A 24602-nucleotide genomic window follows, 5' to 3' on the forward strand; every position below is an offset into this window, starting at 1 on the left:
CCCTAATCAATGACTAAGATTAGATTTGACTTGATCCATGTCATTTAGAACATTCTCACCGAATTTTATATTAATAACCATTAATATTTTAATTTTCCTAAGTTAAGACTTAGGAACCCCATTAAAAATATTAATTATTTTAATATCTCTCCAACAGGGTGGGATTTCCCCAAACCATTTCTAAGTTTTGGAGATCTTATGTGCCTTAGCCTCTCCACCATTTTTCATGGCTAGAGCACATCCGATGCTACCACAAATCAACAAGAATATGCTCTAGTAATGCAACCTATTGAAACATCACCATGCTCTGTAACATCTCCCTCTCCATTGTTGATGTTTGACATCGTTGTCCACCAACTACTGCAGAAATGTTGCAACTATGTTGTTGCTAACACTGCCACTACCAACTCTGCATTTGTACTGCAACCCTCATACGTTCCGCATTTGTTCTACTTGCCACTGCCACTGCCAACACTGCATCTACACTGCAACCTTTTCCAACTGTTGTTGTTACTGCATCAACAACGGAAAAGCATCCAAAATTACTAAACAGGTGTTCAAAATGATGCATATGTTGTTGGAGTTCTGACGGCTACTAATCTTTGTGTTGACCCTCTCAAGCCTCTGCATTGTTGTTGACTCTGCCCTGTGCTGCTCAGTCTATGGGGCTCCTAGCCACTGCAACTGTCACTCTGACACTACTCTGCACCAACTGACATTGGTCCATCCAGCTACTTTTGATTTGGGCTCCCGTAGCAACCTATTAATCCAATAGGTGGACTCCTCAAGGATCTTGCCCATCCGTAGTTCTTTCGAACTATAGTTCTATATCACCCCACCTCTGGGCAATCATGGCAAACCCCTCCTCTTCGATCTGTGCAGATGCAACCTTCGAGTCATGCTTCTTGTCCTTGTCCTTCTTCTTGAGAGGACACTGTGTAGTGTATTGACCAAGCTCACCACACCGGAAGCACTTGTTCTTCAAAACATCTTTCTTGTTCTTTTGCTACTCCTGTTGCCCCTTAGATGCAAGGGTTGCATTCTCATCCTCCTTTAGCTTCGTCCCACCATTGTTGCTGCTACTGTCAAGTTTTCACTTGACTACGTCTCTCCTCATCTCTTCCTGCTAAAGAGTGACCCACATTCCTTCCTAGTCCGACAATCTTTCTCTGCCCAAGATACTTTGGACAAACACTTGCCACTATGTTAAGACTGAATTCAGGGCCAGCCTCACCATCTCGGTAGGTTGAGGTGTTGACCCCACAGTTACCAACGAGTCTCGAATCTCCTGAAGCTTCGTAAGGAACGGATCAATGTGTTTCCCCTTTTGCGTCTATGTGGATCTCATCTTCTACTCCAAGTACATCTTCTGCTACTCGGAAGATCCTTCGTATAGAGTGGCCAAAGCTTCTCACATTTGTCAAGCAGTATCCTTGTCGGCAATGTGACACACTACATGATCCCTCACTCCGTCAAGGATCATCCTCTTGGCCTTCACCATCTCGGCCTTGTACTTCTTGAGCAGATCTGGATCCGCGGGTACAGCTACCACACTGTCGACGTAAGTTTTGAGATCATGCTCATCCAGAAGGCATGAGATCCTTGCCTTCCAGATCACATAGTTGGATGCTCCCGCCAACCAATCTTGATCTCACAACCCATTTGTTGCATCTTTGCCAACGAGGTGTCAAACTACCTCCTCTCTCCTCTACCCAACACTGGGTTGGCCTATGCACTCCTTGCTGGAGTTAGTAGATCTGCTCCTCTCTGCTGTCGCTCAGCACTTGAGAAATCAGACTTCTTGGTTGGATGTCCTCTGAGGAAGAATTCCCTCATCAGTGTCTCCCTTCTTCCTTCAAACAATTTTCTTCCCCAGCAACTGCTGCAGAAAACTGCGTCACACCAGAAAACTACCTCTTTGTTGAAGCTACTGTGTTGCTCCCTCTGACACTGGCAAACTTCGATATGGAAGTCTTACCTCTCTGTCAACTCACTCAGAGAGACCTTCCTCGAAAATCTTTTCCATCTTGGCCTAGACTGCGAAATCCCTCTAGGGATTCGATTTGCTGCCTACGCAGCACTTCAACCCTCCTTCTCTTCAGTGTTGGGTTCTTCCAACTCTGCTCTCTTCCTTCACCTGCAGCTTTGATACCATGTGAAAATTCGATTACCCAAATCACCACTGCAGCCACTGATTAAGTTACTTTTATTTGTTAATTAGTGAACAAATTATTTACTATTTCCTACTAATACACCGCAGTCTTCACCAATTAAATTATAAGTGAAAACAAGAAGCTGAGCAAGAAAGAAATACACAACACATTACACCATTGTTTTTGGACAAAAGTGCGTGGAAAAATCCAATGCAGGAAAATCGGTGCAGTAGCTGAGGGTTTTATTATTAAGCAATAGTAATTTTGAGTACAATTCATTGGATGCCCAACTAGCTATCCGATATAGAGAGAAATTGGGCAAAACAAATAGTGAGATGATCTCACCCTGTCACTGGAAGAACTGGATCTAATCTCGCTAGAAATGAGCCTCTGCGTCAACCTCTACGCAAAATTGCATCAACCCCACGCAGTCTCTGCATCACCTCTATTGGGATTGTGTTGCCCCTCCTTCTGATCCTTTGTTGGCTGGAAACTTCAACTCTCAGCCTCCCGGTCTCGCACCCCAACTCCCAGCTTCTGAAACTCAATTTCCTCAGCAGGAATTCGATCTCCCACTCAGGCTCTGCGCTGCCACAACATAGCTCTGTCTGGCCTAGCGTCAGGCTCTTTGGACATTATTTTTCCCTCTTTGCCTTGTACTCTCCGACCCAGAAAAAATTCCCGCTGATACTATCCCTGCCCCTCACTGCAAAAGATCACTTCGAAATCCTCTTTCAACAATTGTTGTGCTTCAGAAATTTGATCTTCTAATCTCCATTCAATGTGTTTTCCAAATGGCCATCAAGCCTCCTCTTATAATCCTTTTGTTGAGAACCAACGGCCCAGATTAGATCCTAATCAATGGCTCAAATCATTTTGGTTTGATTCTCGTCTTCTTCTAGAAGTTACACCCACAGTTAGATTAATACCCTTTAATTATTTTAATTTCCTGAGTTTAGACTTAGGCACCCATTAAAAATAATTAATTATTTTAATAAAACTAATTCCGGGTGGAATTTCGCAAAACAATTTATGGGTATTGTAGAATACATGTTTCCAAGCCTTCCTGCAAATTTTGAGGCTTAGAGCACATCCAATGCTACCAGAAATCAACACAATGTTGTTTATGATATAAAGATGCTTCACAAAAGATGGCTTATCAATCCAACTCTTCTTATGAGAATGCTTCAAGATTGAGATTCCTGGTACCATCAATACCTCCCTAGTTAAGAGGGAGTGTTGAAAATTGTAACTAGGTTCGGTCTTCATTATGATATAATTGTAATCATGACATTGTATACTCTTTATCAAGAAAGAGAAATTATATTTTTCAAAAGCAAGTTCTTCACGCTTTTAGGTCTTCTAGGTATTTCTACGATAAATAATAATATTGGTCATGTGTCATAGTCCCATTTGGACTCATTGTAATGAAGGAAAATATTTATTTTATCATGTAAAAGCCATGGATAAGCCCAAGAGCAAGGACAAGTCTGTTAAAATATGAAAGTTCTATGCAGAAATTTAAAATTTCTTTGCAGAAACTTGAAAGTTATATGCAGAAAAATGGATATATTTTACAGAAAACTGAATGGAACTGAATGTACTTTGCAGAAAGTTGAATGTACTTTGCAGAAAATTGAATGTACTTTGCAGAAAACCAAATGTTCTATGTTGTTGCAATTAATTAGAATGAAGATTTCTTCTTCAAAACTTTTCAAATCAGCAATTGTAGACAGAACATAAACTTAAGGATTATATGAAGACAGCCAAGCACAAATATAAGACACTGAGACTTAGGTCCAACGAATAGGGCAAAACCCAAATGATTCTTCTTCTATTGGATTTCTTCAATTGTTCAGCAGAATACACAGAGAGAGAGAGAGAGAGAGAGAGAGAATGGGAATGAATAAAGTCTCTAATGTCTGATCAATTTGCAGTTGAAGTGCTCTTGCTCTTTGTTTGAAGATCTCATTCTCTTGATTAGATCTTGTCCTTCACACTTGCTCTAGCTCTTCCCTTTCTCTCACACTTCTCTCGCACACACTCAACACTGGCTCTCCTTCACAATGAATATGTTACTCTTAACTCTCACTAGCGCTTGCTTAAATAGATGAGAAAGAAGAGGAGTTACAAAATGAATTAATGCCTTGAGCCAATAATAGGAGAATTGAATTCCATGAGGGAGTAGACACTTGAGGAGAAGAGTAACACATCCCAAAAATAGAGAGAGAGATACACTTGTCTTAAGGACTTACAATTCGAATTAGGGAGACAAAGTGTTACACTTAAACATGAAAGAATATTTGGTAAGAGTGACAAATCGAATTGAATGAGGGAGTTACAAGTGCATTTAGTGAAGAGTTACACTTTTGCCATACATTGAATTAGTGAGGGAGATTTACATTCTCTTAAGTGGAGTTACTATTTTATTCCAAGAGAGAGGTTCGATTTGCCAAGTAAGAAATTCTCAATTTAATTTACTTATTCAATGAGAGAATTTGTTTTTATTAATCCATTAAAGGTGAATGACTTTAGACTATTTTATAATAATACTAGTAAGGATAAAAATATTAATTCTTGACTTGCATAATCATGATTGATTTGAGTTTAAAGTGGATTCCATATGTCGAGATCATCCTTGATCATTTAGACATGACTTTCTATTTTTGGAAAGTCACTTCCAAATTGAAATGTGACTTACTACTTTTGGAAAGTCATATTAAAATTGTTACAAATGATATTTTATTATAGGTGGTTCAAACCAATGTTGCACGAAGCGGGAGCGAAGCGGAAGCGCGAAGCGGAAGCGCGAAGCGCGGAAGCGTCATTTTCCAAAAATCTAGGGAGCGAAGCGTCCGCGGAAGCGTCTGCTATATATATATATATTTTTATATATTTTTTTGCATTTATACTCAAAACAAACATCCCAAATACCAAATTAATTGTAGAAGACATGAAAACATGCATATTTTTGCATAAATCAAGATAGATATGGCATCCATGATTCCATTGTAGTTACTAGTATGTACAACAATCATCTATATTCTAGCTATTACAAACATACATCAAATTTTTAAGCATATTATAAAACATAAAACATTTAAGCATATTATAAAACATAAAACATAGAGCATATTATGATTTATCTAGCAAGTGAGCAACTGTCAACATTTGTCATGTCCAAAATTCAAATAATAATGTTTACAAAATATGTCACTTGGTCACCGCCAAGCCAAAAAGGTTCAAAATTCAAATTCACAAGTCTACAAGTCTAATGAGTAATCTATAGACTATGACAAAAAGAAGTAGATTGTGAATATATCTACTAATCTCTCCTCCTTCCACCACGAATAGAACGTGATGGCGTGCCTCCACGTGGTGGCAATGAAGAAGATGGTCCCTGTGTAAGTCGTGGCACTGGAACTGATGAAGAAGAACCCCCTGCTGTTGGTGTTGAACCATGGAACCTAGGACCAGATGGGGGTGGGGGTGGTGGCATATCAACACGGTCATCATCATCCTAGAATCGCTCAAAAAATTCATGCAAAAAAAAAAAAACACTAGTTAACAAAAAAATTAAAAACATGAATTAGAGAAATGCTTTATAAGGGAAAATTGGAAAATTCATACCACAATGGACATACCTGGATAAGAGCATCCTCTAATTGCTCTAGTTGCAACACTCCATCCTCCAAATTGGGCTCCTCTGGATGCTTGTCCCAAGTCAACAAGTCTTTATTAGACTTTGCATCTTCACAGTAATGGGACAACAATCGCAAGTTGTAATGAACATAAACCAAGCTCTCTGCCCGATCTAAACTCAACCTGTTCCTTTTAACACTGTGGATGAAAGAATAAGAGCTCCAACACCTCTCTGCAGAAGAAGTGTTTACCACCTGTGATAGCACCCGCAATGCCAAACTCTGTAGAAGTGGAGTAGGCCCTCCATGCATGTTCCACCACTCAAGAGCAGAAAAATGCTCTCGATCTTCAATTGAATGCATGCTCCCAAATGGACCAGTGTTGAGCGTATAGTTGCTCACCTGTCTCCGTACCAATGCAGCCTCCTCATTATCAGGGATTAATCTACTCAATGCAGCCATATATTTTTCGTGAACCTCTTTATCTTGGTGTGGTTTTTTCCTGCTTCCCCCCCCAGGTGCTGGTTTTGAAAGCCATGATGGATGATAGTACCTAGGTGTCAAAACATATGCTAATGCATGCAATGGAACATTTAGCATATCCCATCGCTTTTCCACCTCTTCACGAATATAATTGTACAAGGTGGTATCTCTAGGCTCAACAATGTCTTTAATCTGCCCCAACATGCTATCCATTTGCTCATACACCTCCCCAATTACTGGTCGATCTGAATCTGCAAACTTGATCATGTAATAAATTGGTTTGGTGAATTGCAAAACATATTTAACCTGTGACCAAAAGTAAGTGTCAAGAACAGTGTCCTTGACTACATTAGCAGTAGCACCATCTGTACACTGGTTAATTTCATCCCATGTTTCAGCACACACCAGATTAGTTAAAGCTTGTCTCACCTTCACTAGCCGCCTAAAGGTGAGGTAATAACTAGCAAATCTTGTCTTTGCAATTTTAAGCAATTGCAACTTGGAGTAAGTGCCATAGAAGTAGTTTACCCTTGTATGCCCTGTGATGAATTTAATGAGCTGCTTCCCTTTCCTGTAAACCTCAGCAATCCACCCACATTCTTTGTGTTTCACAATATCATGCATCAAAAGGTTCAATGTGTGAACCAGGCACCCAGACCAAAAGATGTGTGGATGAGTACGCTCAATAATTTTTCCTGCTGCCTTACAATTTGCTGCATTATCTGTGATCACTTGAACCACATTATTCGGACCAACATCTTTGATTGATTTCAATAGGAGATCTGCAATGTTTTGTGCAGTTGCACTGATGGAGGAGGAGTCATGACATGCAATAAATACTGCACCCTTAGAAGAAACACCAAGAACATTTATCAAATGTTGGTTTCTAATATTTGTCCACCCATCTGATACAATGGATACCCCATAATCCACCCACTCATGTGTAAAACGTGTCACAGCTCTTTGAACCTTAGCTTTTTCTCTTTCTAATAACACTGTTCTAGCTTTCTCATAGTTGGGGGCCTTGTATCCTTTTGGGGCTTCATTGATGGCCTTTACCATGTCATGCCAATAGGGAGAGCGAAGCACATTGAATGGTACACCGCAAGCACAAAGAAAACGGACTACCTTTCCATCCACATCATCCCTCCCAGTAACATTAAGGAAATCCCCTATTGTTTTTCTACCTCCAGAGGTTGCAGAAGTACCATAAGGAGATGGGCAACTACCAAATTTAGAGGTTGCACTTGATTCTGAATGAGTTTTTTGTTTCTTGTTTTTTTGTTGTGCAGCCATCTCTATTTTGATGTATTTTTGTCTTTGTTCACTTGAAATTTTTGGGCAAATGGCTACCCCCACAGAACCCTTTTTTTCATCACTCTCTAGCACCCCACAAAAATGCCTCCTCAGACGGGTATATGAACCCGTATATGGTTTTCCTCCATGACAATCATGAGGGCACATCCATTTGTAAGATCCACCACCCTTTCCCCCTTCAAGTTTGGTCACATAGTTCCACAAGGGATTTGATGTACCTTTCCCATCTTGTGCTTCAGTGTCCTCTTCAAGTTCATCCCCTTCCTCTTCAAACCCTTCCTCCTCATCATACATTGGGTCACTACTATTAGGACCAAGTTCATCCCTTCCTCTTCCCCTCTATTCCTCACCCTTGCCATCATTAAAACCAAGAGTGGAATGATACATAGAAGCCAAAAGAACACCATCTTGGAATATGGATATAGGTGGTGGACAACCTGTAAATAAAGGAGCAAGTAGAAACAATGGGAAAGAGTAAGAGAGGGAGGAGAAAAATACAATTTTTTTTTCAAAAAAACAAGGGAGTTTGGGGTTTGAACTTACCTCTTTAGCTCTTGTAGATGAAGTCCTCCAAGCTCTTGCTCCAAGCTCCTCCTCCTTCTCCTAGCTCCTCCTCCTTCTCCTAGCTCCTCCTTCTTCACTCCTCCAAGCTCTCCTCTCTTCTCCTCTCCTTTCCTCTCTTCTCTTCTCCTCTCCTCTCTTCTCTTCTCCAACTCTCATAAACTCAAAGTGAGAAAATGAGAAGAGAATGGGGGCTTTATTCTTTTCTAAAGTCACCCTAGACTCACCCTAAACTAACCTAACCCCCCCCTCATGCTAGTTAAGTCACATATTAAAACAAATTTAAAAAAAATAAATTAAAAAAAAGGAGGCCGCGGGGTTGCTTGCGGAATCGCCTGGGTGGCGTGCGGGTGGCGTGCGGTTCCGGGCCGGAAGCGTGGCGCCACCCCGTGCCCGAACCGCCCTCCGATCCGCGGTTCCGGGGTGGCCGCAACCCAAAAGGCAGGAATCGCCTTTTTAAATAGGATCCGCGCAACCTTAAAATCGGAACCGCGCTTCCGACTTGGATTCCGGGACGGTTCGCTCCGATCCGCGGTTCCGGGTTTGGATCCTCCGGGGGGGGGGCGATTCCTGCAACCCTGGTTCAAACAGAACTAAAAAATATGATTTATTCAATGATAAATTCATCCCTAAGCTGTCAAATTTCAACACTCCCTCTCAGCTAAGGAGGAATTTCTTTCTGCATCAAAGATCTTCGTTTCCTCTGATCTCTTTCGTTCATCTCAGTTCAACTCTACTCTATAACATTTGTACCAATGAAGTCGTAATCTAAAGAAGAGTCATCTACTTGACACAAATTTGGAAAGGAAATGATCATCACATGTCCCATAGACAAGGATCACACTCAACCAATTTTCATCTCAAACAAAATTAAGTGATTGAACAAAGGCATCACATAGACAAGATTCAAACAAGTCACACAGACAAGAATCAAACACAATCAAGTGTCAAGTGGTGGAACACCTGCATCCTAGACAAGTCTCACTACACCTATTGGCCAATTAGGTGGCTCTTCCCACATTCCAGACTATGGGTCAAATGCATATTGAGGCCTACTCTTGTGGCACACACTACACATGAGTCCCTCATCCTCAGGGGTTTTTCGGCATCATTCCCTAATCTCGCGAGCTCTGATAGGGAGCAAAGTCAGCTCAATGTTCTCAATCAGCTATGGCTGCTTCTCAGAATGGTCACATCCACAAGTCCAAGTTGCTCTCTAAAAACCAAGAACTTTCCTTTCGATAAAGTCTTAGTCAGAATGCCAGCTATCTGATCATTAGTGGAGATGTGATGGAGCCTCATTGCTCCTCTCTGCACAATATGCCGGATATAGTGATACTTGATCTCAAATTTCAATATGCTTGGACTTATCATGAAACAAAGGATTTTCTGCAAGACGAATCCCACTTTTATTGTCACAATATATAACTTTTGTGTCTGGAACTTGCTCAAATAGTTCCCCAAAAAGCTTTCTCAGCCAAACTGCCTCACAACTAGCCATGTTAGTAGCAATGATCGCAGCTTCAGTTGTAGTCAATGCAACAAACTTTTGTTTTCTGCTCAACCAAAAGATCATGGCAGATCCCAAGCTAAAGCAGCACCCAGAAGTGCTCTTTCTATCAACAGAGTTACCAGCCCAATCAACATCAGTATATCAATGAAGTCTTACATTTTTAGCAGTGTATTTCAATCATAGATTGATAGTTCCATGCAACTATTTGAGTACATGTTTTGCAGCAATCCAGTGGACATGAAAGGGATCAACCATATATTGACTTAAAGTGTTTACAACAAAGCATATGTCAGGCCTAGTCTTTACCAGAAACATCAAAGCACTAATGAGTTGTCTATATTCTGTGGGATTTGCTAGACTAGGTCCTACAGTTCTGCCACATAATTTCTTCAAGTTCATTTCCATATGAGTATGCATGGACTTACATTTTACGATAGAAAATCTTTTAAGAAGCTTAAGAACATATTTTCCTTAAGAAAGATAAATTTCACCAGGTCTTTGCCAAACCTCTATACCCAAAAAGTAATGCATCAAACCAAGGTCTTTCATTTCAAATTCAAAAGCTAACTCCATCTCACACTGGATGATAAGAGGATCTCCTCCTGTTAAGAATAAATCATCAACATACAATACCAAAATCAAAAGTATACCTTGGACTGTCTTGAAATAGAGGTTTGGGTTTACACTGTTTCTTGTGAAACCAAGCTTTATCAAGTAGCTATAAATGCGAGCATACCAAGCTCCTGGCATTTGCTTCAGCCCATATAAGGCTTTCTTCAGTCTACATACATGAGTTTCCCTGTCATGCTCTTCAAAGCCTTGTGGTTGTTCCACAAATACATCTTCCTTAAGGAAGCCATGCAAGAAAACAGTTTTCACATCCATTTGGTGAAGAGTCCATCCTTTGCTAGCAGCTAAGGCAACAACACATCAAATAGTAGTATATCGAGTTGCAGGTACAAAAACCTCATCATAATCTATTCTCTCTTTCTAAGAGAAACCTCTAGCTACAAATCTAGCCTTCTATTTTTCAATACTAACATCTACACCATGTTTAATCTTAAACAACCATTTGGAAGTGACAACAAATTTACCTTGAGGTCTAGGAACCACTTCCCAGACATCATTCTAGATGATGGACTCGTATTCTTCAGTCATCGCATCTTTCCAGACTTGTTCTTTTGCAACTTCTTCAAGGGTGCATGGTTCTACCTAAATGATGTTGCTCATGGTAGCAACATACCCTTGAAACCGACTTGGCTTCTTACTTTCTTTGAACGTTCCTCTTGGGGCAGCATGTTGTTCAACATCTTGCAATGTATCTCGCAGCCATAGTGGTCTCTTTCTAGTAAGAAGACCAAGTGGTGGAGGATCTAGAGGATCCATGAAACCCATTGGATTATCAGCAAGCTCATTCTCAGGTTCTGGTTCAGACTCAGATGCAGCCTCTTTTTCATTAACAGTTTGTCTTTCAACAATGGCAGGAGGAGGAGAGTCTCTTGCTTTTCTAAGAGTTGCATCTTCATCAAATGTTACGTCTCTGCTAAACTCTATAGTTCTTTGACTAGGTACATAAATTCTATAAGCTTTTGAATTATCACAATAACCAACAAACGTACCTTTCTTACCTGAAGCTTCCAGTTTGTTCCTTTTCTCTTTTGGCACATGGAAGTATATAGGATAGCCAAAGATTCTCAAATGACTCACCTCGGGCCTTTTACCACTGAAGACTTCATTAGGAGTTTTATTGATTAAGGCCTGATGAGGGGTTCTATTTTGCACATAAACAACAATATTTGTCGTAGAGCATTGAAATCTTTGAACATGTCAAACACTTCCCTTTTCTTTATCAAAAAAATAACCATGTCTTGAGAGAAAATTCATCAACAAAAATCATGAAATACAAGTAGCCACCAAGAGAAGTAACAGGCATAGGTCCACACAAATCAGAATGTATGATCTGAAATACTTGACTAGTATTTGTTCTACTTAAAGGGAATGGTCTCTTTATAAGCTTTCCACTTGCACGTCCTGGGCAAACTCCTTCATGAGCCATTCTGATCTTAGGAATTCCAGAAACCATCTTCCTTACATGAGGTAAGGCTTTGCAGTGTAGGTAAGCAAAACTTTTGTGCCATAGCTCACGCTGAAGATCGATAGCATGGATCAATACATGAATGGGTTTTACCATTGCCTTTGCAAGGCCCTTCATATCTTGATCCAAGAGTGAAGTCTTCTCTCATATTTGAGTTCAAAGGCTAGGTTAGAACTTTTCCATTAATAAAAGCAACTTTCATTCATTTATCTTCCAGAGCATATATGGATACAAGATTCTTTTTCAAACCATGTACATACAAAACTTCTTGCTGGAAAATAGATTTGTCATCATCTAACTGAAATGAAACTGAACCATAACCTTTAACTTGGTGAGTACAATTATCTCCAAGGATAACATTTAAATTAGTCTCCCTCTCAACTAAATTAGAGAGTGCTTCTTTGTAACCAGTAAAATGTTTAGAAGCACCTCTATCAACTAACCAACTATCTGTTGAATTTTCTAAGTCTATCTGTTAGAAAATTAATCTGTGTTTTGCTGGTTTATTTCTTCTACTTGTAAATTTTGAACAAGTTATTTAAAACATTTAAATAACGAAATAAACACAATACAATCACAACATCTACAGATCATCAACTGAAAGAAAACAAGCACACAAGTGACACCGTTATTTTTGGACAAATGTCCCCGGAAAAACCCAATGCGGGAAAACTGGTGCAGCTATTCTGAGGGTTTATTATTATGCAATATTTCCTTGAGTACAACTAGGTGCCTAACCAGCTCACCCGACAGAGAAAAACACACCGCATTCCTCACCCTAACCCTTCATTCCTCACCTTAACCTCACCCTAACCCACCCCCTTTATGCTAAGTTAACATAAATTAAAAAAAATGAATTTTTGCCTTGCGCGCGGCCTCTTCAGGAAGCGTATGCTTCCTCCTCCGAAACGCCACGCTTCCGAAGCCCGAAGCGTCGTACGAAGCACGCTTCGGAGGCCTAGAAGCAGCGCTTCCGACCCACGCTTCCGAATTTCCAGGAAGCGGCAAAAAATTTCGGAAGCACGCTTCCAGCGAAGCTTCCTAAGCACTTCCACACGAGACGCACTTCCGGGCTTAGAACAGGGGGGGGCGCTTCGTGCAACATTGGTCAAGAGGCTAGATATTACCCTCAAGGGCTGATCTAACTCTTCCTTCACTTGATCCCTTGATCCAACCTACAAAAAAATAAAAATACAACACCCAAACCCCAAATATATACAAAATAAATCTAAAAAGCCCAACCCAAGTTAGCAAAATAATTTACAATTCAAAATACCAAATTATTTACAAATTATACAAGGGCTTTTTTGGTAGATTTTGAGAAAATGATTTTTATAATATTTTTTCCTTTAAAGAATGGTTAAAACGCTTCAGAAAATTTATGCACTATAGCCCTAGCGAAGATTCAATCCACCATATAAAAACTAAGGATCCAAGCAAAATAACCCTTACCCACAGTCTTAGAACTTGGAGACCAAGAATTGAGTACCTGCAAACACTATGTATTATCTCAAAATAATAACATAAAGCACCACATAGGAAGCTCGTAGTCAATACATACCACAGATCAACGAACAAGAACACCTCGAGTTGCACCCCAAAGTATTTTATTATGGTAGAAAAAATAGTTCCCAACGGGACAATAGTTTACAAAATGCTTTAGCAACAATTTTAGCCAGAGATCAAGATGACTAGAGACTCAACTAACTCTCTAATTTATAGATAAATCCTCCAAATGGAAAAATAATGGCTAGTTTCTTTGATCCTTATCAAAATAATCTTGGTCGTTGATAAACCTAAGTCGAACAAAGCGCCGAAACATTTCAGAGTTTCCAAAACAAGTACGTTTAGAAACATCACCTTCCAAAAATGGAAACATCGACCGAAACATCAACTAAAACGTCATATATGTTAATATATATAAAAAGAAATTTGTAAATAAGTGAATAACACATTATCTTCCAAGAAAAATGGGAATAAGACCCATGGATGACAATTTAAAAGGAAAACCAAGTCTACATTAACTTTCATAGATGATTACATAATGGTCAAGTTTAGGTAAAGTTTCGACCTAGTTTCGGGTACCGATACGTCCCAAAACTTTGGCCTCCTAGAAGTTTCGTGCAACATAGTGATAAACACTTCAAGATCTTTTAATCTTGACCCTTGATTTTTTTATTTTTGAGGAATTTTCGAATTTATCATTTGATTCCGTTTTAATTAGCTCAAAATTAATTATTTTGAGCTAATTTCCTCAATTATTTGACTTTGACTTAACCACCAAGGTTCAAGGGTGCAAATTTTCTTGAAATATAATATTCCCTTGTTGTAGGACCTTTAAAAATTGACTCTTTTAAGACCCACGAATTTTTCCATTTGGAGAATATGTTTTTTAAGACAATTTAAATTTGACTCTAATTAATTAATTTTCTGGCTTAGGATTTAATTTTATTTTGCCAAAAAAATTAATTAATTTACATGAGGCGATTTAATTATTTTTCCAACCTTCTAATACATAAGATTTTTCATTTACAAGACTTAAATAGGGAATACACATTTGGCTTAGACCCTCAAGTCACAACCCATCTATGACACAATATGATCTAGTAAACCAAGTGATTTGTAATAAAATAATTAAGCCAACTAGCTTAAATTATTCCCAAACCACTTTTACATCAAACTCGACTAAAAACACTAAGACTCACCTAATAATTCAACTATTAAATTTCACCTTAGCTTTGGGGTTTAAGATGGAGGGAAAAACTCTTCTGATTAGCCGTGTCCAAAAACACAGGTAATCAACGAGGTTAAAAAACCTCATAGGATGGAATTCGTCATCAAATTATAAGCTTACCTAGGTTGTTACATAGACTCAAGGTTTTACTAAGTTCATTTACATTATATAACTTGCAAAATGCGAAAACCATGACACATAGGTTGTTGATATGTGATTTGATCCTTGTTGAAAAAGTTGGTACTTCCGCTTTCCCTGGAGCTTTGACAATTTGAGTGCAACATCTGGCTCCATATGGGGACACGTTGCTTCCAAGAAGTAATGTGAGAATCCCAGAATCCCGCATTCAAGAAAACAGAAGTCCATCATATAGATGTCCATTCAACATCGAAATCATCATGCATATATAGAAAATACCGCTAGAATAGAAAATCTACTCTAACAAACTGAAATATAAAAGACATCATATAAATGCGCGAAATAAAACTATCTAATGACATGAAATAAAAGGGTGTAGGGTTAGAGATACTATACAAAACAACGCCCATGGCATTAGATGTCATTGGTGAGGAACAATCTCGAGCATATGTCTGCTAACTGGTAGATCACTCGGTTGCTTTTCAGATGTCCCTTGCTGAAGTTTGACCTTCTTAGGTCAGTGTGACTGCTCATCACTACACTGCATATCTTTGTCAATCTAAAACCTTCTTCTTTTTCTACTTGGAGGGAATGGGTGGTGGAAAAATTGACATATCTCTTATTCAAAATGAGGCGAATGCTCCTGTGGCACAACTTGTTCACCATTTTCCAACTTCTTTGGAACTTTCACGTGGTATCTTCTTTCTACTTCTCTATACAATCTGACCATGCCACGTGTTGTTGCTGGAATAGTGGCATAAGATAAATCCATATAAATGCATCCACCTAAATCAGCTGCAAACTTCCAAGAGAGAAGCATTCCCCATACATTTGGCACATCAATCACTGTTATATCCATGGTAATGATTTTGTATGGATAATCTGCTAATACAACCTCAGCCTTAGCCTCACAGGGTATGCGCTGCCTCCTCTGGCATCTTTCTGCCTCTCTTTGCTATGTATTCGAGGTCCCGGAGAAGATCCTCCGACCTCAACGATCCCTACCCCTCTGCTGCAATAGATCACTTGTTCGATTTTCTCAGCAAACCTCACCCCAGAAAAATCAAACTGTTTGATCTCACAAGTGTGTCTCCAACTGACCCTCAAGCCTCTTCTTATACTTTTCTTGTTGACGAATCAACGGCCAAGATTAAGTCCCTAATCAACGGCTAAGATTAGAACAAGCTTGATCCTCGTCACTTAGAACTTTCTCACCCATATTATATTAATACACATTAATATTTTAATTTTCCTAAGTTTAGACTTAGGAACTCATTAAAAATATTAATTATTTTAATATCTCTTCATCCGAGTGGAATTTCTCCAAACAATTTCTAGGACTTAGAGATCTCACGTGCCTTAGCCTCTCCACCAATTTTCAAGGCTAAAGCACATTTGATGCTACTCAAAATCAACATCATGTCCCTAAACAATTTTTTGAACCTTTGGTTAAATTCTACCACTATTTCATTTTCTTTCCTCTTAATGGTATTGAATTCCTTTCCCAAATATTTTCCTTCCTTCCTATCCCCATATTTGTCTCTGAATGTGTTGAGGAGGGTTCCCAAAGAGTCAAAGGAATTATCAGCTTTGTCATGAAACTAGTCAAGTGCATTACCTTCCAATGATAAGACAAATAATTTTATCCTGACATCTTCATGATTATAGTCCGTAGAATGAGCATATCTTTGGAGGAACACAGTGAACTTCTTTATATGCTCTTCAGCGTTGATAGCATTATTTCCCTCAAAGATTGGCAATCTGTTCATAGTTGACTCATTCGGCAGATCATGCGGATACCCCTGGATGTTTGCAAAGTTGCAAGGCCCATAGAATTCACCCATGATATCTTGATTTGGAGGATTGATGAAAAGTAGATGGAGGTCAAGGAGAGCTTCCTGTCCGAGAAAATTTAAACGATCTCTAGAATGTAACTTGTTTAACCGAGCTCTTAGAACCTTTTCAGGATCGGGAGCGGGGTTAACCAGGTTACCAGGATTCCTTCTAGAGTACATTCTTGTGAATGGATGAATAAGTGGAGTCGCCACCCAAACAAGAAACCAACCTAAATGTCCAGGTGCTAAATGTGAGAATGAACAAGATGAGAGGATTAGTGAAAGGAAAAATGCTAAGGAAATGAGAAGATAAAAAATTATGAGAGAAAGGTGTCAAAAATGTTGTGGTGTTGATGAAATAATGAATGAAGGACGAAAGATCACAAGATGATGGAGATTGTCGTAAAACCTATGTCCAACAAATTGGTCCCCAGCAACAACGCCAAAAAATGTTATGCCGCTTGACGGGCTAAATGGAAAAATGAGAGAACAATAATGATAATGTCGTTAACCCTGGAAACAAGACAAACTCGTCCCCGGCAACGGCGCCAGAAAATGTTGTGGCGTTGACGGGACAAGGAATGAAGAAAATGGAAAGATTGAAAGATTGACATATTATTGTAAACCACGGGAATGGAAAAATCTATCCCTAACAATGGCGTTAGAAAATGTTGTCGCTCGGATTGTACAAGCACCACAACAATGCTCAAGATGGGGGTTGTCACTCTTATCCCCGCCCACTATGTTCTAGATATCTCCCAACAGCAGGCTGTGGCGGGTAGTCCCTATGGAATGAGGTGAAGGGAAACAAGTGGGAGACACAGATGAGTGGCCTAGCCACTTGGTTAAATTTAAACAAGGTTACTAATTCGATTAGATTTTAGAGTATGATACCAGTGCCTTAATGGAGTCACAAATTCTTGCTTATAGTAAATTGGAACCAAATGACCGAATGAACACTCGCTGCTTGAGATGATTGACTAATCTAAATGATATGCAAACCATATGACCTGTGTGTGATGTATGATCTTGGTTATTTTTAGTTATATGCCTAATCTAAATGTAACCTTCCCTTAACTATTTTGAAGTTGGGCTCCGAGGTAGGTTGTGGGAAGGAGGCCAACAAGAACCAGGCTAAGGCCCGATTAACGGTACCTTCTGTTGTACTCCTATCACCCGATGCCTCTGGCGCTGCAAAGACTGTGGCTCTAACAACTGCAAGGTCACCGTGTTAACCACCGAAGAGTTGCCAAGTCCCCCCAAGCTAGATGAGAAGGGTTGCCCTATATTTTTATCAACCTAGCTTATGTTAGGAGGTAAATTATTAATGCAATCTAAACTTAGTATGCATAATGCAAGATGATGAGTGATATTATCTTGATATAAGATTGTTTAAGATGCTTAGGTACTTAGGCGAAATATCTTATAGCAAGAGTACTTAACGACAGTGAAATACAATCTTAGACAAGATAAGTGCTTAGAGATACCAGTGTAAACTTCAACAATATTCCACAACATGCCAAATAACTAATGAACTTAACATGCCAAATGCTTAAGATAAACAATTAAGATGTTAAGCTTCTTAAGATATAACAATTATCCAATTAGATTCCACAATATCAAAGACTTAGAACTTATGAAAGAGTGTTCTTTAGTGCAAAATTCAGAAAATATTGTAAATCCTAGAGTAAGCCGCACAAGTCTTAGATCCCAATAGTAAAATCAGCAATATCACTTCGGAAAATTTAGCATTCATTAATGCTATGACAGCAGTAAGGAAATGTTAAATCAACAGTACTTATGCTTACCCAATATCACAAAAATATGCTCAATTGCCAAGTAAGCTTAGTTAACTGAAAAATCAGATCTATTAGGGCCTTTAGGTATGTTTTCAGCGAATTTTTCAGATATGAAATATTTATAACAGCATTAAACAACCACAGATCAGCAAGCTAATGATACCAAAAATAGATGGCCAATATACCCAAAATTAGTCAAAATCTACTAGAACTATTTTTAGGGCTTTTAGAGAGTATCATTCATTGAATTTCAGAACTGATATGTTTATTACCGCAGTGAAACATGACAGATCAGCAACCCAGCAATGCTCAAGACAATCCCCAATATATCCAAAAATAGTAGAATTTTGTCGGAAATTGAAAATTTGAAATTTTTGGCCCTCTTTAAGTATTTGATTCAGAAAATTTTGCAGACTTGATTTAGCAATTTACACAGAAAATTCCAGCAAGCAAAAAGTTTAGATCTAGGCCAAATTTGAGATGCCCAAGTGGCCAAAACTCATGAAAATCAAGATTTATCAACTTTGACCAATTTTGACCATTTATTATGTGATTTTAGGACTGAATTGTTAATGATTTGATTGTTGTAACAAAACTGAGCAAAACAAGGGTTTAGAGGTCAAACCCTAGGCCCAAGGCTTTGAAAATCCCTTGGTTGAAATTTGTTCAAACTTTGAGATCAAGTTGTTGCTTGAAAACTATAAATTTTGAGATCTTAAATATGCAAAACCACCAAGTATTTAGCCTTTAAAATTCAGATTAGGGTTTCAAGTCAAGTTAGGGCAGAAAATGACTAAGGAGGGCCAAAACTAGGCCAAGTAAGGATAACGCTTGGGAATAAAGGGGTCAACATGATAAATTAGGGGTCAAGAAGGCTAGAAAAGGCCACAAAAGGTCAACGTTGAGGCTCAAAGGCTAGACACTAGGAAAAAGGGCGGAAAAGATAGGGTTTAGTACCCAAAAATCCATGTCAAGCCTAGAAGGAAGCCGTCTAGGGTAGAATAGGCAGGCCAAGGCCTCTTGGGCCCACGGCTAGGCCTAAAAAGGCCTAGAACCCTTGACACATGCCCAAATAGGGGAGGTCAAGGCCCTTAAAGGCTACGCCTAGCCCTAAAAGGGCCTAAAAATGTGATGTGGGGGGCTTTTGGGATGATGTTTTCCAAGGGAAGGCTAACGTTGGGCTTGGAGGGGGCAGATCTGGTCCTGAGAAGGCCAAAAACTGAAAACCCTTGTCTCAAAATATATTTCTTCTTCCGGATCTGAATTTTGTCGTCAAATCTTCAATGAAAGTCCCTGCAAAATTGTCAAGAGGCTAGATCTTACCCTCAAGGGCCTAGATCTAGCTCTTCCTTCACTTGATCCCTTGATCCAACCTGCAAAAAAATAGAAATACAACACCCAAACCCCAAATATATACAAAATAAATTTGAAAACCCCAACCCAAGTTAGAAAAATAATTTACAATTATGATTACAAAATTATTTACAAATTATAGAAGGGGTTTTTAGATAGATTTTGAGAAGAAAAAAAAATTATAATATTTTTTCCTTAAAAGAATGGCTAAAACGCTTCAAAAAATCTATGCTCACTATAGCCCTAGCGAAGATTCATTCCACCATATAAAAACTAAGGATCTGAGCAAAGTAACCCTTTCCCACAGTCTGTGAACTTGGAGACAAAGGATTGAGTACCTGCAATTTGCAAACAATGTGTATTATCTCAAAATAATAACATAAAGCACCACATAGGAAGCCTGTAGTCAATACATACCACAGATCAATGAACAAGAACACCTCGAGTTGCACGCCAAATTCTTTTATTATATTAGAAAAAATAACTCTGAGCAGGACAATAGTTTACAAAATGCTTCAGTGGCAATTCTAGCCAGAGATCAAAATGACTAGAGACTCAACTGACTCAAATTTATAGATAAATCCTCGAAATGGAAAAATAATGGCTAGTTTCTTTGATCCTTGTCAAATAATCTTGGTCGTTGATAAACACTTCATGATCTTTTAATCTTGGCCCTTGATTTTTTATTTTTTGAGGAATTTTCGAATTTATCATTTAATTCCATTTTCATTAGCTCAAAATTAATTATTTTGAGCCAATTTCCTCAAAAATTTGACTTTGACTTATCCACCAAGGTCCAAGGGTCCAAATTTTCTTGAAATATATAATATTCCCTTGGTGGAAGACTTTTAAAAATTAACTCTTTTAAGACCTAAGAATATTTCCATTTGGAGAATTTATTTTCCTAAGACAATTTAAATTTGACTCTATTTAATTGATTTTATGGCTTAAGATTTTATTTTATTTTGCCAAAAAAAAAAAAATTTACACATGAGGTGATTTGATTATTTTTCCAACCTTCTAATACATAAGATTTTTCATTTACAAGACTTAAAGAGGGGATGCACATTTGGCTTAGGCCCTCAAGACACACAACCCATCTGCGACAGAATATGATCTAGTAAACAAAGTGATTTGTAATAAAATAATTAAGCGAACTAGCTTAAATTACTCCCAAACCACTTTTACATCCGACTCGACTAAAAACACTAGGACTCGCCTAATAATTCAACAATAAATTTCACTCTAGCTTTGGGGTTTAAGCTAGAGGGGAAAAATCTTCTGATTGGCCGTGTCTAGAAACACAGGTAATTAGCGAGGTTAAAAAACCTCCTAGGATGTAATTCGTCATCAAATTATAGGCTTACCTAGGTTGTTAAATAGACTCAAGTTTTTACTAAAATCATTTACATTATATAACTTGTAGAATGGGAAAACCATGACACATAGACTGTCGATATGTGATCTGATCCTTGTTTAAAAAGTTGGTACTTCCACTTTCACTGGAACTTTGACAATTTGAGTGCAACAGGGTTCAAGAAAACTAACATAGCTAGCCTCATATGCCTCCCATCCATGCTCCAAACAATGCTTTATTTCATCTAGCCTGCTCATCCAATGAAGGGGGGTCATCAAATATGAGGTACATTAACCATTTTTGCGTTCAAGTGTTTTCATTTAATGTTTAAGGGCATTCTAGTACAGATCACAAGTTAAATTGGATGATAGACAGATTTTGGTTGTATACGTGTTCCCATGCTTCACCTTGGTGGTTATCACTTAACCCTAGTCCAGTGTGACCCTCCCTAAGGCCTTTCTTTTGACTGTCTAGTAGGTGCACAAATTGGAGGTTCCGATTGATGTTGTGTGTCCATGGTAGCCCATACTTAACATTTTCCATCTCTACATTGTCTCCACATACCATCTTCACGTTGATTTCCACCTATTACTTGTATCGTTTCCCTGCTTCCCTCGTCCTCGAGTATGGGACTGGAAACTTTGCCCTAAGAGGTTGATGCAGCAAAAAGAAACGAAGAAGTATGTGTCATAATGTTAAATTGCAAAAGAATGGTAGGGATAAATGAGTGTTTGGACAGAAACCTAGCCTGAGCTCTACCTCCCTCATTAGCCCTCACCCAGTACCTAGCTAATGCATGAGCAATCTAAATAAAGGAAACTTTGATCATCCCAACCCCAATGAGCAATTAAATGCTTCATCTTTAAGGCGTCAATGATGAATTAGTAAAATCTATTGAAGTTTGTAGCTCATGCAGGTACTTTTGCACAGGGCTTGTGTCTAGGCATGCAAAAGTCACCCACGTTTCACCTTAAGAATATTTGTTGATGCAACTCAGCCCAAGTTAAACTTAGAAAAAAGCACATAATTATATGTTGACTTATTGAGCTAAAATAAAACTTGGATAAAGTAAGTATTTACTTTAATGATTAAGTTTTAATCTTAGTCGTCGACCTCAAATGAGGCGAAATCTAATCTTTGTCGTCCATCACTTTGAGATTAGGGTTAGGATTAGAGTTTTGGCTCAATGTAAAGTTATAAAGGCGAGGCTAAGGTGAGGAGAAGGCACAATAGCAGCACAAGATTGAGAGAGGCTTCTCAATGAGCGTGTGTTGGGTCTGAGAGAGTGTAGTGAGGTTGGTGATCAGTTTTGTATTTTCTCAGTTGGGCCATTATCCCTGATACAAAAGCCCAAGTAAGTTTTGTGATTAATTTATTAATGAAGAACTGTTGATTGGGTAGAAATTTGTTTGTGTGTGTGAATCAGAACGAATAATTTTTGCTTCCATTGTATTCTTTGTGTTAGGAATCTGGTTGTGTATTTGTTCAGTAATTAATTGTTGGGAACCGAATATCGAGTGTTGGGTTCGAGAAAGTATAAATAAGGCTTGTAACCCAAGCTAAAGCTACAAAAGAAAAAGAAAATCAATGAAGAAAAAGGTGCACAAGAGGGGTAGTAAAAATAGTCCAAGGAAAGGGGTAACTCAAGTCCCACAATTGCTCCCTCTTCACGTCATAATGTTCAAAGATGATGGAATTTCATAACCAGTACAAAGAATGTGGCATCCTCCATGAAGTAAACCCCTACCATGCCATTATCCATTCACACCTAACGATTGATGGGTCAGCCTGGGAATTGTTCCTCCCCTTACGGTTGGAAGCACCTAATAGGGCCTTGTGATAACCCTCCTATATCTAAGCATGGTAACTTGCTTACAAGTCATAAGCTAGAAAGACATTTGACAGTAATGCTTGTTTGAAGTACTTTGATGCCTTTCACATTAAATATGGTCGACTCAAATACCTCTTATGGTTCTTACACCTATGATGTTGATCTCACTAGATTCTATGCGTATTTTTTAAATGCTTGCTCCCAGGTATAGCTGCCATCCCTTAAGGAATTGCATGATGCTTCTCCAACACTTTAGAGAGGACGTCCAGCCCCATTTAATGACTACTCTAGCCACCAAAGCTAGAACATTGACCACCTTTTGGGAAGCGTTGACCTTGGGATGTATCCAACACAATTGATAACACTCTCCTCTCCCTCCAAGACTTGAAACACTAGATATTTGATCTAAGGCGTTACTTAAATATTTGGTGTACCCTAGAGATGATAGCACGCCCCCAGGCTAGCATTGCACCTTCTTGATGAACATTATCCTGTTTCTGGGATGATTTGATGATGATGACGACTTGAGACCCCTGTTGAGGGGATGGTACACTACTCTAGATGATGATGTCATGCCATAACTTCATGACATCCCCTTCATGTGGCTTGGAATGATCACATGGGCTTATTTGACGATAAAGTTTTATGTAGGAAGCCTTTGATTGTTGATTGGACACCATTTGATGAGAAGATGTGGGTTTGGAGTGGAGCACCTTGAGTCATCCATGGCTTATTTTGATGAGAGAGACACTTTTTGGTGGATGGCATCACCCTTGGAAGCAATTTCAGCTCACACGTGGGCTAGTTGAGGCTTATTTTTATGTTTTGCCATTTACATAACTATCTTTTGGGGTCAGCTTGTGACCTACTTTTAATCACATTTTATATTATTTTTAGGTATTTTAGTCTATTTTGGACTAAATCAATTTGGTTGCCATTATATAAATAGAGGGAAGTCGATTTTGTTTGGATTCATGGTCACACTCACACATTTGAGAGAGTGCACACTAGTTGTCTTTTTATGGAACATTAAATGGGCATATTTTCTTGGAGAGGATATTGTGATTGGATGGATTTTTCTCTTTGATGATAACTGGTGATTCTATGGTTATTTTGCGCAAATTTATTGTAAGTATCTTCTTCCATCGTGTATTTGTTGTAGAATCAGGGTTTCATTGAAATATCCACCTAAATGTGTTGAATCTTTTATGGTTCTAACATCTCCTTTGCAAGAATGCATCAAGTTTCCATCATGGACTTTAGTATAGCTTCCTTGCTCTTTATCTCCAATTCGATTGAAAGTCGCTAGGTTTTGTGAAGTAGAGAAACCTCATTGTACTTTTTTCTCTCTCTCATAAATCTCTTCCAGTGGTCCTCTTTCATAGACCTTGCCTTAAACTACATCAGCCCCTTGGTTGAGATAGTCACTAGTCCATTATTGTGTCAATCCCCTTAAAAAAACAAAATTAAAACCCTAAATTTTATTTTTTATTTTTCTAGGGTAAATTACGGTTAGGCTATAGCAAATTCTGCATTTTATAGCATTAATTACTTTGGACCTTATGATGTCAAATTTAGGTATGTTCTATGCTAGAGCAATTTATTTCAATTTTCACAGTTAGATCAATATCTTTTCGAGATTAGCAACCACATCAACATTAAAGTAAAATGCAGATAGAACATAATTATAAATCGCAGAAGACAAGCCAAGACAAGAGGACACAAGATGTGGCGCTAGCCAGGGACAAACCCCAATGTGGGGAAACCCTTCGTCAATTCTTCTTATATGCTC

The 24602-nt window shown here is 38.6% G+C and overlaps 2 protein-coding genes across 2 annotated transcripts in view; both read right to left on the reverse strand.

The window, feature by feature from the left end:
* LOC149227424 (pentatricopeptide repeat-containing protein At5g67570, chloroplastic-like) overlaps positions 1-24602 on the reverse strand; it is a 428343-nt gene that overhangs the window by 368685 nt on the left and 35056 nt on the right. The window lies entirely within an intron of this gene.
* LOC149227425 (uncharacterized) lies at positions 5371-7913 on the reverse strand. The gene is made up of 2 exons (XM_089375499.1): positions 5798-7913; positions 5371-5673 (listed from the first exon to the last, which is right to left on the reverse strand). The coding sequence occupies exons 1-2, from the start codon at positions 7886-7888 to the stop codon at positions 5479-5481; spliced, it is 2286 nt and encodes a 761-aa protein (XP_089231625.1). The 5' UTR covers positions 7889-7913; the 3' UTR covers positions 5371-5478.

The sequence above is a fragment of the Pinus tabuliformis genome, chromosome J (genome assembly GCF_031772625.1).
Source record: "Pinus tabuliformis cultivar Carrire ecotype Pingquan chromosome J, CPIR1, whole genome shotgun sequence".
Classification (NCBI taxonomy): domain Eukaryota; kingdom Viridiplantae; phylum Streptophyta; class Pinopsida; order Pinales; family Pinaceae; genus Pinus; species Pinus tabuliformis.

What these genes read in the sequence shown, in the direction of transcription:
- LOC149227425 (XM_089375499.1), bottom strand. Translation starts at nt 7,888, where the DNA reads ATGTATGATGAGGAGGAAGGGTTTGAAGAGGAAGGGGATGAACTTGAA. An exon ending in TAGAGGATGCTCTTATCCAG is followed by an intron (nt 5,674 to 5,797) that starts GTATGTCCATTG and finishes GAGCGATTCTAG; the next exon opens with GATGATGATGACCGTGTTGA.